General features: G+C 41.4%; 1 protein-coding gene across 4 annotated transcripts in view; it reads right to left on the bottom strand.

The window, feature by feature from the left end:
- Positions 1-16,013, bottom strand: part of INTS6L (integrator complex subunit 6 like) — a 63,105-nt gene extending 47,092 nt beyond the window's left edge. For 2 of the 4 annotated variants that reach the window (XM_023198787.2, XM_023198786.2), the window contains exons 1-2: positions 15,548-16,013; positions 15,333-15,410 (exon numbers count right to left, since the gene is read on the bottom strand). In XM_023198787.2, the coding sequence (XP_023054555.1) occupies positions 15,333-15,410; positions 15,548-15,658 (189 nt within the window). In that variant the 5' untranslated portion in view covers positions 15,659-16,013. The remainder of the gene's footprint in view (positions 1-15,332; positions 15,411-15,547) is intronic. The other 2 variants (XM_023198785.2, XM_023198784.2) reach the window with 1 other exon arrangement.
- Between the last annotated feature and the right edge of the window lie 1,339 nt (positions 16,014-17,352).

Consider the following 17,352-nt stretch of genomic DNA (forward strand, 5'->3'; position numbering starts at 1 on the left):
AGGAACTAAGAACAAGTAAAAGAGATAAAAGCAGATCAACTGTCCTTGAAGGGGATGTGGGAGTGGTGTCAGAGGCCTTTCTGAAAACTCCTGTTCTATCTCTAAAGGTCACTTGTAATCCTTTTCCAAAATGTTAGCAACCTTACTAACATCTGGAAAATGGTATAATGTTATAACACAGTATAATGTACAAGTTCAATAAACATGCTGTTAATTTCCCCAGCCAAGGTAAGTGATAAAAATATTTAGGGCAGCTGTACCTAAATTTCCAGAAGAAAAGAAACCCTTACAAACGGTATGTGAATGGACTATTTATAAATAAAAAAAATAGTTGAATGATTAATATTCTCTAGGATGGTAGCTATTTAAAGGGACTGGCAGTGAATCTTTCCAAACAGTAAAAAGAATCCTTGTACATTATGAATTTTCACAAGCCAGGCTCCTTCACACAGCAGTGACAGGACTTCTTGCTGGGAGGCTCCACTTGTTGTGTCCCCCTGACTTGGTGCTGAGCCACTGCACTGACTTGTTTTAGGCACATACATCCTGCAGCCTATCTGGACATTCCCCTGAGCAGTGCAGTCCAGTCCAAATCTTCCTAGCTTGTTAGCAAGCCCTTCACAATGAATGAATGAAAGCCTTGTTGACATCCAGAAAGCCAATGCATGTTGCTTTCCTCTCCTTGACAAGACTTTTTATCTTTTATTAAAGGAAATTAGACCAGCCTGGTAATATCTGCCATTCGTAAGCCCATGTTAGAGGTCTATCCTGGACATTGGGCTCTTCTAGGTGGTTATACAAACTAAATGATTAACAGATTTGAGTATTTTCCCAGATGTCACAAGTTAAAGCCAAAGAGTCTAAATTTAGCAGGGCCATCATTTCTCTTGTTGAAAGATAAACTATTTTCCTTTTTCCATCTGCTCTCCATAAGTTTGGGGAAAACTTGCTCTGAAACAACCCAGAAAATTTGCATAAATCAATTCCAACAGTATTTTTCAACCAACTTACTTTCTTCTTCAAGTTAGCATTCTGTCATCTTTGTCATCACAAACTGTTCCTGCATTGGTAAACTCACCAGTGAGATGGAATGACATGAAAAATAAGAAGCCCTGCTTTTCCAATCATCTCTGTCTCCTGAGGAGACAAATGACTTTTCTCTTGGTCTTTGCCCTGAATATTTGGGCAAGTTAAAACTTCTCAACTTCAAGAATCTTCTTCTCACAATTACAATGGACTTCAATTTTGATAACAAAGATAAGGTTTACTTGCTGTCTTAGGTAACAGAACACTGTGATAGCTTAATCACTTTAAACTGTTTAAAATATCTTTGTAAAATGATTTTTACAGCTAGCACACCTATAAAGGAGGTTGTTACAATTATGAAGTACACACTAAGAATACACTATATCATTACAAGAATAGAACTGTCTTCCTTCTTGTACCTCCCCTAAAAGCTTCCTTCTTGCTTATATTTTCTGACCCTGACACAACTTTTTCCCTGATACTCTAGCAATTTGGCTGGATTTCACTTTTTTGTGCTTTACTCACTTGACTCAAGGTACTAATATACTTCAACGCTCAAAGGAGGTATTTTACTGTTGTGTGTTTTAAATGTATAGTGTAGCTTTAAAATTACTTTTTAAAGAATATCCAAGGCTGGGTGCAATGGCTCATGCCTGTAATCCCAACACACTTTGGGAGGCTGAGGAGAGAGGATCACTTGAGCTCATGAGTTCAAGATCAGCCCGGGCAATACAGCAAGACCCCTCTCTCTACAAAAAATTAACATACAAATTAGCCAACCATAGTGGCATGTGTTTGTAGTCCCAAGTGGTAATCGCTTGAACCCAGGAGTTTGAGGCTACAGTGAACTATGATAACACCGCTACACCCCAGCCTGGGTGTCAGAGCAAGACCTTATCTTTAAAAAAAAAAAGAAAAAGAAAAAAAGGAAAAAAAAAAAGGATAACCAGTTCTCTTGGATTCAGTTTTATAAAAGTTACTTCCCCAAGGGCTTTTCTTAGTGTCCTGAACTTGCCAAAATGTGCAAAGTTCATTTTATTTGATTAAATCGGTTCTCTCCCTGAGAATTCTGAATGCTATCATTCTGTGTTTTGATCTACCAATTTTCCTCCACACACTTCAGGAGATACTACCAACCAAGACTACATATATGAAATCTAGCTTACTTGTGTCTTCTACTTTTTAACAAAGATATTAAGAAATTTACCTCCCCCAGTGTATTGCAGAAATGTATTTAACAGTCTGTGGCCTGCTGCACTGATCTTCAGCAGACAGTTAAAGACTCGGGTGATCACATATTTTAATGAAACTGGGCAAAGAAATGATTCACAGTTTGGTTCCACTGACACATAGTTCACCATTTTGTGTTACTGACCTCTTTAAAGTAATACTTAGTATGAAGTTTTTTAAGCATATAAACAATCATAAGGATCTAGAAAATTTACAAAATATGTTTATGAAGTTTTCAATTCTTACCCCAGGGAATTACGATAAAATCGTGAAGCGGCACACTTCTCAAAGTTTACTGGAAAACATGATAATATCAAAAGAAATCTGACCTTCACCAGTGGACAGTAACATGTAGAAACTAATAATTTTAGAAGTTTTTCTCCTCCCTCCAAAAGTCAATTGCACTGTCACTGAAGCAGAAACATCTTAGAACTTACTAAACTTGGTCATATGTAAACGTGAAAAGTTTCCTTTCCCAGTCTCAGACCACTTCGACTGCAGCTATCAACTAATACCTATTATCAGGAAAAAAAAAAAAAACTACTATTGCGCATATCACACGTTCAGTTGGTTACATTTTGGCTCATTTTATGGACAGATACACAAAATAATAAAAATGTTTGGCCTTGGAAAAAACATACGTGGACAGGAGTGAGACTAAGCCACCTAAGCATTGCAGAAAGTGTTGAACATATGACATAGCAGAATGGCCATTTATTACTTTCTGAAGATTACACAGCACCTCTTTCCCCAGGACTAATTCTTTTAGGAAAAATTCTTCCATGAGAACACATGGACACATGGGAGGAACCACACACACTGGGTGGGGCCTGTGAAGGGGGGTTGGGGAAGGGAAAGCATCAGGAAGAATAGCTAATGGATGCTGGGCTTAACACCTAGGTAATGGGATGATCTATGCAGCAAACCACCATGGCACATGTTAACAAACCTGCATATCTTGCACATGTACCCTAGAACTTAAAAGTTGATGAAAATAAATAATTTCAAAAAATTGTTATGAGCTACTTTTTACATGGTAAAAGTAACATGCATTCATTGCTAAAAATCCCAACAAAATACAAAGTTAGTCTGTCTGTCTGTTCACCAAACCCTCACTCTCACTCTTCCAAAGTATTGATAGGACTCTGTCATGAACATTATTAAATTGTTTACAGCAAACAGAATTGACATCAATAAGATGGAGTGGCATTTACCAATTTAACCACTAAGTGTGTGATATAGCACATTAAACACATCCAGGACCTCTTTTCTAAAATTTAAAGTTTGTTGTTGTTGTTGTTTGTTTGTTTTTTTGAGACAGGATCTCGCTTTGTGGCACAGGCTGGAGTGCACTGGTGTGAACATAGCTAACTGCAGCCTTGTAATCCTGGGCTCAAGTGATCTTCCCACCTCAGCCTCCTGAGTAGCTGGGACTGCAGGCATGTGCCACTATACCAGACTAATTTTCTTTTTTTAAATTATTTTTGGTAGAGACAGGGTCTTGCCATGTTTCCTAGGCTGTCTCAAACTCCTGGGCTCAAGTGGTCCTCCCACCTCAGCCTTCCAAAGTGCTGCGATTACAGGTGTGAGCCACTATGTCCGGCCTAAAGTAATTTTTAAGTCACCCTGAATTCCAAGCCTCAATTATTCCACTTCCTGCCTTTCAGTTATACAACTCTCTCCTGTACTTTTTCGGAAGGAGCCCTGGAAATAATCTAGTCTAATCCCTTCATTTAATAGATAGGGAAACTGACACCATAAAAGGTTAAGTGACTTGCCTGGGGTCATGTGTATAATTAGTAACAGACTCAGGCTAAGAACATGGATCTCTTGCCTTCCAGTCCAGCACTCTTGACAGAGCTACTGAAGTGAAAATGACAGTTTGCCATACCACATGACAGTAGATGGTATGATCTACTAGACAGGATGTACTATGTCCACTTTTTAAAATCTGATTTTATAAAAGTACCTAGCTATAGCCTAAATCTACCTCTAACACACAACTCAAAGGCATCACTATGAAATGGAGTTTACAAACCTACATAAGCTATTAAGAAAAGTGGAGAGCTTTGCTCTGCTTATCGTCAACATCCTCCTTCAAGAAATAAAACAGGAGGGGGTCTCCACTTTCCAATGTCATGGCTATATTAAAGGCTATTCTCCCTGGAATCCTGTTGTCCCCTGTCTAGTTATGTGGGCTGTCTTTGGCAGAGGGACTGGCCCTTCTGATTAAACAGCAGTGCCTCCGGGCAACTTCAGGTCAATTTAAATTAAAACATCTTGGTCTAGAGTTCAGGCTAATCAAACCCTAAAGGTCATACTCCAGCTCCCACCCTCCTTCCTTCTGCAACTTCTCATCATTATAATAGCATTTTAAAGCATGTTCTGTCATGTCCTCACCCTCAAGTCACACCCTTAATGGAATGCTTTCAGTTTACTTCCTCTCCTCCCCGAGGCCTTCAGCTCTCCTGGCTCTAAATCTCTTCTTCCTTTGACTAACTGATGCTCTAAGGGCTGGCATCAAGAATGGGGAGATACACTCAGAGAGTAGAAGAGACAGTGCAGGGCTTCTGTGGGAAATGATGGGAAATAAGTTTTTAATGACACGTGGAACAGATACTAGAGAGCTCAGAATGACATGCTGGGGAATTTAGACTTGACCCCATAGGCATGGGGAGACTGAAGGCTGGTGGGGAGGGTGATATGATAAAACCAACTTTTTTCGAAAGTTAGCAGTTGATGTAAGTGAAGACAGGAATTTTGGAGGCACTTGGGAGTCCAGTTAGAAGGTTGGTACAGTGGTCAAAGCATAAAAACATGAGAACCTAGATTAAAGTGATGGCAACAGAAATTGAGTCGAAGAAATTTCAAAGGGATGGCAGATAGGCCAGAGAAGATGGAAGGCAAAACAAACAAACAAACAAACCAAACAAAGATGAATAATGACAGAGGTCTCACTGTGAGCTGATAGCAGGACAGACAGTCACGGGGGATGTGTGGAGATGTAATGCAGTCAGTTGAGATGCCTGAGTGAGAGCTGAAGATGGTGAAGCATCAGTGTGTGCCGGAATATTTGGAACCACAAATGAAGCAGGATACACTCCCCAAGGGAAAGACTTTGGAAGACAGAGAAATAATTATCAGAGAGAGAAGTGGAGAAACAGAATATAGGAAGTAATAAGTTGTGGAAGGGAGTAGTTAGTTTCAAATGTAGTCAAGGACAAAGAGGATGCATATTAGTAATTTTGCCCAAGTAGCTTGACAATAAATCTTAGGATCTTAATAAATCATATTTACTTTTCTTAACAGTACTGTTTTTCAGTTGCACAAACAAAAATGTTTCAAGACTTTTTGTTCAATTGCATTTAAATCCTGTGTTTGGCTCCTGGTACTAAGTTCACTGAACTATTTGAGCTACAGGGCAGGATATAGATAATGAAAGAGCAACTGACATTAGTGAGTAGTATAACCAGGGGGAAATGGTTTAAGATACAGAATTCTACTTTTTCTATAAACATCTGGCACACCACCCAAAAGTCTTCATGCAATGTTTTTCTGGTTAAGACCCCACTGACTGACATCTCTATTTCTTCTCTAAAATACCTCTTCTACCCCAGGCCATCTAACTAGACAGGAGGGAAAAAAACCAACGATCTGACTATGACAGGGTGTGGCTTCAGGAAAATGGGAGAAGTGGTTGAAATGAGGACCACACCAGCAGATAAGGCTCAGGCTGATACACAAAACTCTGCAAAGGCATGATGGTAATCCAAACATTTTTAAAAACCATGTCTACCTCCTCCAGAGGTTGTGGATTAGAAAAAACAAATGGCTACTGCGGAGTACACTGAATATCTTTCTTTTCCTCATAAGAAAAGCATTTATCAGGAGATTGGTAAAGTGAAGAAGGCATATCAGTTTCTAGTGGCTATTATGAATAGATAGCCAAGGACTACCCTGCTGCTTTTACAAAACTACCACTATTCCTATAGGGCCTACTCAGCCTAGGCCACCAGTTCACATCCTCCAGTCCTCAACTATCTCATACTCCATCAACTGAGAGTCTCAACAACTCTGTATCTGTCATCAGTAGGGGCATAACTGTGGGACATCAAAGGCAAAAATGTTTTACAAACAAATGTACCACAATACTCACCCAGCAAGTCAGAGAAATATTAAAAATAATAACACTAGCAGTAATAATTTTCATTCACTGAGTGCTTGCTACAATACCAAGCACTATTACATTAAAAGCAGCTATAAATAACAGCATGATAATTATGTTTAAAAAATGATGGCTCTAGGACATGCATCATACTGAGAAAATACCAGTGAGAAGTTATCAAAAGGAATGTTGTGTCAAAATTCATAGGAAAAGTGAAGAGGTTAATCACTGAATAGACTGGACTAGAGACAGACCTGGGTTACTACTGGCTATGTTACTTAACTTCTCTGGGTCCTGGTTCCCTCATCTATAAAATGAGGATAATAATAGTACCTAGTAATACCAGTACACAGGCTGACTAGGAAGAGAAGCTAAATAAACATTTTACGTTCATTGGCACATTGCCCTGTACCTAAGCATTACTCAATAAATGTCAGCTGCTATTATTTGAAAGCTATTTTGTGACTGTTCATTATTACAAGGAGGCAAATATAAGTCAAATCATATCTGAAATACAGGGATATGCTATACAAGCTAGATAACACCTTCGACCATAAGATGGGATTTAGTAGGATCCAAAATTAGGGATATAAAGTGTTCCTACCTCTTATAGATGCCATTCATCAGCATATCTATACATCCACCCAGCCTCAGAATTAGACATTGGTGCTTCTTACTTAAATGGGAGCCATTATAGTTACCAAAAAATAACAACCACTCCTGTAACCTCCACTAGGAGGATTAAGTTTTGAAAAAGTTAAAGACTGTCAGAAGTAAGAATCCTAGGAGCCCTCCAGTCATGTGGCCTCTCCCTCATTGTAACGCTACTGATGACTTGCCATGATATAAGACGAGGGCTCCGCTGGGGAACATCAATAAAGTTTTCAAAAACAGTAGTGATACAAATTCCCCTTTGTTAAGTTTTACACTATGCCAAACTAGAGTACTTATTCTTTATCCTCTAAACTTTATCCTCTAAGCTTCCTAAAGAATGCTGCTCCTGAGAATTATTGGGCAAAGTAGCTATGTAAATCTAACAAGGGACATGTTACATATTTCTAATAACACTGAAAGCATGAAACATTCAGTACTACTGGGGAGCACGTATTATAAATGGAATTCTGAATTACTGCAGTTACATTCATTCACATACATATTCCATTATACTTAGCCCAGGAAAAGACTTCTAGCCCAACCAGTTGGATCACCAACTGCATCCAAAAGACTAAGCAACCAAACTGGCTTTCAATACAAATAAGAATGGGATGCTTTCATATTTTGCCCCATGGGCAAGGGTTATCAAGCCATCAACTCTGAACTATATGATAACCTTTCATGCACAAATGAGTCTTTTATCACGGGGTGGGGGGGGGGGGGTGTTCATTTTAAGCGGAACTTCCAGAGAAAGGATCCTCCTTCAGAAACAATTCCTAGGATATGAACATCATAAAATATCTTAAGAAAGAATATAGACGAATATTGCTAATAGAAATATAGTGCAAGCCACATATGGAATTTCAAATTTTCAACCTGCCACATTAAAACAGTAAAAAGAAACAAGTTAGATTAATAATGTACTTAACTCAATATATCCAAAATATTATATTTTACACTGTCTGTTGCAGCACCGACTGACAGACTAGCTACCTTTCAAGTGCTCAATAACCATACGTGGCTAAGTGGATGCTGTGCTGAACCCTGTAAATGTAGCCAATCTATGAATAGGAGTAACTGGCATATGTGAAGAGCCACGCCTACCTCCACTGCCACCTCAGCCCCTCACCCTCTCTGCTGGAACCTTTACAGTGTTCCCACCCCTCAAGGAACCACAGTCCACACCGAGTTGTGAGGAAGAAGAGAGAAGGAATATGTTTTCCACAAATCAAGTTGGAAACTTAAACCCATTTCCCATTAGAAACAATGATAAACACAATAGGTCTATGGCTAAATGACATTAAGAGTTAAAAAGGCTTTCCTGGGAGGAAGGTCTGGGAAGGTAATCACCACTTCCAACATTGTATCCAGGAGATAATGTGTTCCAAGTTCCCAATACACAGTTACAAAGGGACTGCCTGGGTCTCTCATCTATACTCTTTTGGTAAAAGGCAACTGGGAGGAGGCCATGTTTACAGAGTTTTTCATTTAAGGACTTAAATGAAACATGTAGTTTCCTTTCTTCACTGCCCTTCTCACTCCCATAAGGAGGGTCCTTCAATCCTATCCTTCTCTAGAAAACACATTTCTTCCTGAGATGTGGAACCACTGCCATATTTTTTCACTCTGTGAAACTGAGAATCCTGTGTTCTAAATTATAATTATCTTCCCAAAGCAAAGGCAAACTGAAAAGAAAAAAATATCTGCCCTTTCCTTACCTGTGCCCTGCCCTTCACCATCGCCCTACCCCCACCCCAATCCCAACCATAAGGCCAAAAGCTCTCAAGCAACAAGCACTAATACAAAACTAGGCAATTTCAACTACAACTTCTGGGTCTCCCTAGCCTTTTATTCTCCCCTCCTTTAGCTCACTTAAAAGGTAATTATAACCAAACAAGCATACAGACAACAAGTTTTGTCCTATTTCTCTTCAGTTCTACCTAAGAGCTCTGCATTCCAGAAGAAATGTACATACTCTAGCTTGTAAGTTTCAAAGCCTTTCTGTGGTCCAGTCTTAACTAGTTATAGTCTTGAGACACATCAGATTCTCCGAGTCCTGTGCATCCTCCTCCCTCATCTCCAATTGTCTGGTTAAGAGTCCACTGCTCTTGACATTTCCCATATTCTAAGCAACCCTCTCTAGTCAGTTTTTTCCAGTGACTATCCTCAAGACCTTTTATGACTAGGACCATGTCTTTTACTATTCTGGTCCCTCCTTAGGCCAGATCTTTCTGATTTCACCTTAGGCCCCTATAACAGAGCCTGGTGCAGAGGAGATGCTCGAGAAGTATATGGTAAATGAATGCCTAGACTGCCGTAGTGTTGATCCACTGTTAGACTTGTCTTTTGGAAACACCATTTTGATCATATCACTACAATGGTGATAAAAGTCAGAACAGTAATTACATGCAGGGGAGAGATGGATTGCAGAAAGATGCAAGAGGCATTTTCCTGGTTGATGGAAATGTTATATATCATGGCCTGGGATGGTGGTTACACGAATGTATAAATATGAAAATGCATCAAGTCATCAGGATTCATGTATTTTCTGTATATAAATTATACTTCGACAAAAAAGGAAAAAAGGGAAATATATACAATTATCTTGTAAAAAATACAATAAGATTCTACCATATTATAAACTTGAACCTATATGAAAATGCTACCTATAATAAACATTAAATATATCAAATTGTTAATAGTGATTACTCTATGGGGAAGAGTTCCAAGAATGAGGTAAGCTTTGACATGAGAGAAATGAGTAGCTTTGACACTTACATAGTGCTTGAAACCTTTTTTCCATTTGTTGAGTACATATTAAAATGTACATACCCCCTTAGGTACTAGGGATACAAATACCTAGAAGTTCAAATATTTGCCCTTCAAGAGCTCACATTTGGGAAGTCAACGTGAACACTAATAGTCCCCATATAACATGCTAAATGCTGTATAGTTAAGGTGTGGACAACACATTAAAGGATCACAGAGGAAACTGTTACACTGCTTGGAGTAGGGAAAAGGCAGATGGACAAAATGACTTTCGAGAACATAGAATAAAGAACTGAGGTATGTCAGGCCAACCAATGTGTCCCAGGCAGAGGGAATAACACTTACAATGGCACAGAAGCAACTGGCATAGTGTGTTTGGAGAGGACCTAATTTTTCATTGTGAGTGAAGCCTGAGGTCCATGAGAAGAGAAGAGAGGGCAGAGACATGGTAAAATAGGGCCAAATCATGAAGGGCCATGGAGGCCAGGCCAAGAAATTTACTATTATTGGGAAATGTAATGGAGTGCCACTGAAGGATTTTTTTTTCATAGAGGAATGACTTTATTTAAAGAATGATCAATCTGAGGGCAATGAGGGGAAGGAATCAGTGGAAAGCAAGACTGGAAGTAGGGAGAACAATTGAGTGACTGCTTGCAAGTGAGAAATGATGAAGGTTGAAACGAGGAGCAAATAAGAATGAATGGATACAAGAGAGGTTGGGGATCCAGAACAGACAGGCCTCCACAATTTTGTCAGGCATATTCCCTAGTCATCTTCCAGCTGGTCCCTAGTCTGAAGATTGTATTGCCCAGAGGTCTCATCTTCTACTATTGACTCTCCCCCTTATTTCAAAATAATTATTGCTGCATGCCACAAATGGCCAGTAAAGGAAGGTAGATAAGAAAGCAAGATCATGGGAGAGGCAATTCATTGTAAAAGTCAATGCACTGCCTGTGTGGCATTTTGAGTTTTAAAAGCATCTTTCATTGTCTAAGATTGCTCTCACAGGCCATGTTGCTACTATTTCACTGACAAGCTCTTCCATAGCTTCTTAACCACAATGAAAGGCTCCCGTAAAAGTCACTCCTTTTGCAAATAAGGTCTATAAAATATATTCATGGGCATATGAAAAAGTTATGTCTTAGCTAAAATTCTTAAAAATGCCTGTGACACATATCATTTTAAAAGCTTAGATTACTTCCTAAATCTGTAAGCCAAAATTTTGCTATTTTCTGATACATGTTGTCAAAGGCATGCAGACACCAGTAAGCAAAGCTAGCTACAGGATGTGAAAAGGCAACACTCAGGGAAAATTTTACTTTTTCAAATGTATGTTTTCAAATTACAGACTTAGAATATTTCTTTGAAACATTATCATTTCCCATTTATAAAAATCTTCTGGCCAGTATTTTATACATATGTTTCAACTATTTGTAGAAAAGTAACTCCATTTTATGTTTTAAAAAAAAATTTCCTTCAACGAAAAAGAAATAATTTTAAGAAAGTAGCTTCCAACATAAAACTATTTTGAATACCTTTGTTAGTATATACCCTACTCTAATAGCTTACTTTCTTTCGAAGTAACAGTAGTGACAAGCCTACCTCTTCTATTCACTGAATAAAAGGAAATTATTATTCATAGCAAAACAAAACATACAAGACAGCAGAACCTCAGCCAAGACTAAAAAGAACAATTATACCAAAACATCCCAAAACATAACACTTTTAAAAACCACATATTAGTTTTACAAGGATACATTAGACATTTTTAAATGTTAAACAGGGTTTCATGCTAGCTGTGTACACTGAAGATACCACGGTATAAAGGTGGGGTTAACACTTGTAACACTATGCATAAAACTTGTCTAGAAAGCAACATAACAGACGTAGCACATGATGCTTACATTTCATACACTTTTTATATGGTACTTAAGTCAAACTTAATTCCATCCATGCAAACCTGGACTGCAAGTAACAAGTATGACTAATTTTAAAAGAGCACACAGCTATAAAGTAAGGGGTATGCGGTAAAAAGTTCCGAAGTCTTTGGTGAAATACTATATTCACATATTCAACATTATACGTTAGTGAAAATTTTCAGTCACAGTAACTTTTCACAAGATTTATTGTCGGAGCTTGTAAGTGGATATACTGGGAAGAGTTGCACGCCTATTAGGAAAAAAAATCTTCCAACCAAATGCACAACTCATGTCTGTTATAACACCAATAGAAACAAACCTTCGAGTAGAAAACAAAGTTCATTTTACAGTGTTTAAACTTGGATACAACCAAGACCTAAGAAATAAGCAGTTACTGTGAAAAAAGAGAAACAATGGTCCTCAAACCTTAGAGAAATTTAAAAAAATACACTCATATTCTGCAAAAGAATAAGCTACCAATAAAATCCTAGCCAACATCATTTTGCTGAAAAGACCTCAGACTCCCTACGAGAGTGAAGTTTTTAAGTAGGAACTAAGGTGCCCGCTGACAATCAAAGAAAGACCTATTTGATAATCAGTGTGACAGAAAACAGACATGTATGGCTCCCAGCTATTAGCAAGTGAGACTAGACTAAATTTTAAGAAAAAAAAAAAAAATCACCAGATGTTCTAAAATTTCAGACCTTCCAAGCTGGTTAGATCCTAAAAGCAAAGAACAAATAGTTACCACATGCTGAGAGGAGGGTTGGAGGCAGACTGGCAAGAGAGTGATTGAACAGAGACTCAGAAATGGAAAATGCTACCAAAATATGGCATATTATTAATTCAGGTATAGAGAGCAAAATGACAAGAACATCGTTAAGATCATTAACCTTTCCTAGAACATGTAGTTACCACCTAAAATGAAAAACTTTGGAAAGATAGACTAAGAAGAAGATAACCAACGATTAATAAACATATTACCAAAAGTATCTTCCCATATATCTGTCCTACATAACGAAAAAAATAATCAAACTCAACTTGGAAACGTGCTTTTTGCTTTAGGAAAAAAATGGCAGGATAAAAAGAGCTATCTGATGAAATTTCCACTAAAAACAAAATCCAACTTTTACTGTCTGTTCTATAGGACTATCTGGAGCCTTTAAAATAGCATGAATGAATTACACAGCCAGTAAAAATTTTAAGTATGAAGGCTATGTGGCGACCTGGAATAATTCATGGGATAAAAATCGGTGGAAAAAGCAGAATACAAAGTAATATGTGCACTGTAATCACAATGCTAGGTTAAACGATGTAATGATGGTTATTAAGAATGAGGTTTATTTCCTTTCCCAAGTTTCTGTAACTACTGTTTTGTTAAGTTTTATAGATGGAAAACTATCTTTAAACAATCCTTCTTGGCATATGGAAAAATGATAAAGAAGTTGTTCCTTTTTTTTTTTTTTTTTTTTTACGACAGTTTCACTTTGTTGCCCGGGCTGGAGTGCAGTGGCATGGTCTCGGTTCACTGCAACCTCCACCTCCCGGGTTCAAGCAATTCTCATGCCTCAGTCTCCCGCGTAGCTGGGATTACAGGCGCCCACCACCACACCCGGCAGATTTTTTTTTTTTTTTTTTTTTTTTTTTTGGTATTTTAGTAAAGACGGGGTTTTACCATGTTGCCCAGGCTGGTCTCAAACTCCTGAGCTCAGGCAATTCGCCCATCTCGACCTCCCAAAGTGCTAGGATTACAGGCGTGAGCCACCGAGCCCGACCAATAAATTGTTCCTTTAAGGAAAAGAAGGCACACTGCTTTGTGGTTTATCTTTATTACTACTTCCAATTAAGGAGCATGTCTTCAAATGACCACACTACAAATGGTCGGTTCTTATCTATATTAGTAGTCAAAGGGTGTAGATATTCAGACCTAGGATGTATAAACATCTCCTTTTCTATGTGGAAAAAAATGATCACATCCTTTTGGTAAAACTGACATTTTTAAAAAGCTTATGGCATTTTGAAAGATGTCTACTTGTTCCACTTTTCTAAATGGATAGAATCACAAACTGAAAACAAAGTATCGAAAAAAAGAACAGTTTTAAGGGGAACCTACTAATTAAACTGTTAACCGAAGCTACGAGTTACAAAATTAGTTTCTCTTTGGTTTCCCTATGCTTGAAGGAACACTCTTTGGCCAACTATTCAGCTTGGTAGGTTCCATTCATTAAAACACCTCATTCTACAGAAACGGATCACAACACATCCAGACTGCGTCTCCCTACCACTATTAACGACTATTCTGAGGAAAAAAGAAAAAGCCTAACAAAAAACGTCAAGGATTGTGGTAGTATTTTTAAATTTTCAATATGCAAGCAGGACTCTTATGCAGGTTGGTTTAACAGTTATCTGGTCACTGCAGGCAAAGCAGCAGTTCTTTATCTCCTCAGCATAGGAACATAAATTACCCCACAGAGGCCGTCCTCCCTACTTTTCTCCTGTAGGTCAGAATCAAATCATCGAACTTGACTATTACAAATGCTCACATTTGAGTCCTCCCCTTCCTTTCTTTCTTGTCCCTGGATTAATTCCTACGTGGCTGGCACAAACCTAATTTATGATGTAAATAGGTAGAGCGGGTCCCTAAAAAGCTCTGCCCCTGTGGGTTCGCACTCGGCACGTCCCCCTCCGTGTCGCTGCTTCGCTGGAATTTCCAATGAAACAGTAACAGTAGCTAAGGTAACTGAGAGCGGTGCTGAACCTGGCCAGTTCCGGAGGAGAAACGCAATGACTTTCTCCGGGTCTGGGGGTGGGGAGGCTGGCTTCGCGGACAGATTTCCGATTGGGCGGGGGTGGTGAGAGGCCAACGAGTGCAAAGGCGGTTGTCTGGTCTTTGAAGGCCGGCGGCTGGCTCTGCCACGCTCTCAGCAGGAAGGGGAGGAGAGCGGGAGGAAGGAGGGGAGAAGGAGGAGAAGCGGCGAAGAGCCCAAGGAGGGGGAGGAAGACCGGGGGAGGAAGGAGGGGCCGGAGGAGGAGCCCAGGCTCCGGGAAAGCCCGCGCGCCCAGCCCGCAGGACCTCGGGGCGGAGTCGCAGGCTCCGCCCGGCCCCCCGGCCGCGGCCGCACCCTCGCGCGGTGCGCCTCGAAGGGGCGGGACCGCCTCGCAGCCTCCCTCCGGGTTTCGGGCCCTCCTTCCCCGCTCCTCCCTCCCCTCCCTCCCCTCCCTCCCCTCCCTCCTTTCCATCTCAGCAGCGCCCTCAGTCTCCCTCTCGCAGGCTCATACAAAAGCAAAATGTCCGCCATGTTCCGAGGCAGCTGCGGTTGTCGCGCCACGAGCTCGGCCCTCCTGCGGTTTCTCCCTGGGGCTGCTCCTCCCCGGTCCCCTCTCCCCGACCCCAGGTGCGACAGCTACTCCGAAGCCGCCGACGGCACCACTCCGACCGCCCTCTGCGCTCCCCCGCCGCCCGCCCCGCCGGGCGACGCAGGACCGCCTCGGGCGGGGGCAGGGGGGTAAGCAGCCCCCGCCGACTTGCTCCCGCTTCCCGCCTGTCCCCCCACCCGTAGCCCCTTTACCTTGATGCAGTACGGGGGTTCGTCGTAGGTGACCAGCATGTACCTGTCTCCGCGGCTGGCCGGGTCCCGGGCGCGCAGCTGCGGGGCGAGGGATGACGGAGGGGGTCGCGTAGGAAAGGAGGGGGGAGGGCGATACAAACGTTACAGAAGCACCTCAATCCACACCCCGAAATCCCTCGGGAGCTCTCCCCATCTCTCCCCTCCCCTCCCTTTACCTTCAAGAATAACTCCACAGCGCCTTTGGCAATGTCCAAATAGGAGGTGCCCAGGTCAGTGCGCTGGTTCATAGAGGCGGACGTGTCTATGAGGAACAGCAGGATGGGCATCTTCTCCCGCACTCCTGCCTCCGCTCCCCACTCTCCTGGCCCTCTTGCCCTCACTGCCGCGTACGGCCACCCGAACCCTCAACTCTCGCAGAGCCGGGGGGCAAGGAGCAAGAGAAAGAGGGGGAGACGGGACGGGACGGATGGGACCGCTCCTGGCCTCCTCTTTCTGCAGCCCCACCTCCTCTCCCTCCAAGGGAACTTGAAAGTGTGAGCGTGTGTAGCCCTCGGGGCCCTCCCCCTTCCTCTCTTCTGCTGCCACCACTACTGCCGCTGCCAGGACTACTGCCTAAGCATCCGTCCGCGCTCACTAGAGCGCTCGCCCCAGACTGAGCGCCGTCTCTGTTCACTGACAACTTCTGTCTGCTCACCTACCATCGGCACCATGTGACCAGAACCCAAGCCATTGGCTGCCAATTATGTGGTATTTGCATATTCATCAGATGACAGGACTAGGGGAGGGACTTGGGCGAACCCTGGGAGTTGAAGTTTGAACCCAGGCAGAGGGTAAGGGGAAGTGTTAAGGACCCTCGCTAGGATTCTCCTTTAAAGGACTTGGAAGCAGTTCAAATGATTAGTTCGGGTGGTTTAGATGGATTTTTCTGTCGCTCTTCAAAGATGGTGATTCGAAAGGAAGAGTGAATTTGAGCAACAGTTGTACAGAAGTACAGAAGCAGATGCTTGGACAGTCTGCACAGAAAACGCTTTGCTAACTGCAATCGATCAATACTGCCAGTGGTGAAGACGAAAATATTTCAGAAGCAGCAAACTTCTTTCCTGGCAGGACGTACTCACATTCCTTTAGATCCCTCCCCCGTCTTGATCAGTATTTGTGAGTCGGTTGCTGGCCTTGCATTCCATATATATCTACTTAGAAAGGAAACTAAAGCTTAAACACAGTTACCTAAACTGGCCTTTTGTATGCACAAGCTTCTTCAGTTTCACTAAGCTCTTTGAAACATTGGCCTGCCTGTGATAATTCCACCACTGTTCTTTCTGCGCAGCCTTTACACAAGGAGGTTTGCAAACCTAGATTGTGATTCAACTCACACATTTATTTATTTATTTATTTATTTATATAAATAAATAAAGAAGATCTCGCTTGATCGCCCAGGCTGGAGTGCAGTGGCCCCATCACAGCAGTCTGCACCGTCCGGCTCCTGGGCTCAAGCGATCCTCCCATCTCAGCCTCCCAAGTAGCTGGGACCACAGGGGCGGGCTCTCAACTCACATTTATTGAGCACCTATGAAGAGCCAGGCACCCACGGTAGCCTTGTTTAATCTTTGAATTAATTATGGCAGATGGCATTATATTCATTTCAGTAAAGGGAAATGCAGCTCCCTGAGGTTAGGGTAACAATGTCGGATACTGTCAGGTCTGGCTCTGTGAAGAGATTCAATAAGTGGCCAACCACACTTGACTGACTACTTCATATGACACAGTTTTAAAATGTGGACTTGTGTATTCCTGGCAATTACTATGCACAATGTGGAATCCAGGGCTCCAGTGAGTTTGCAATTTCATTGAGGAGAGATGATGACATACACATATATAATATTTTGTATCTTTTGGTCAGGCGCGGTGGCTCATGCCTGTAATCCAGCACTTTGGGAGGCCAAGGTGAGTGGATCATTTGAGGGCAGGAGTTTGAGACCAGCCTGGCCAACATGGTGAAACTCCCGTCTCTACTAAAAAT

Source organism: Piliocolobus tephrosceles, chromosome 12, assembly GCF_002776525.5.
Source record: "Piliocolobus tephrosceles isolate RC106 chromosome 12, ASM277652v3, whole genome shotgun sequence".
NCBI classification, from domain to species: Eukaryota; Metazoa; Chordata; class Mammalia; order Primates; family Cercopithecidae; genus Piliocolobus; species Piliocolobus tephrosceles.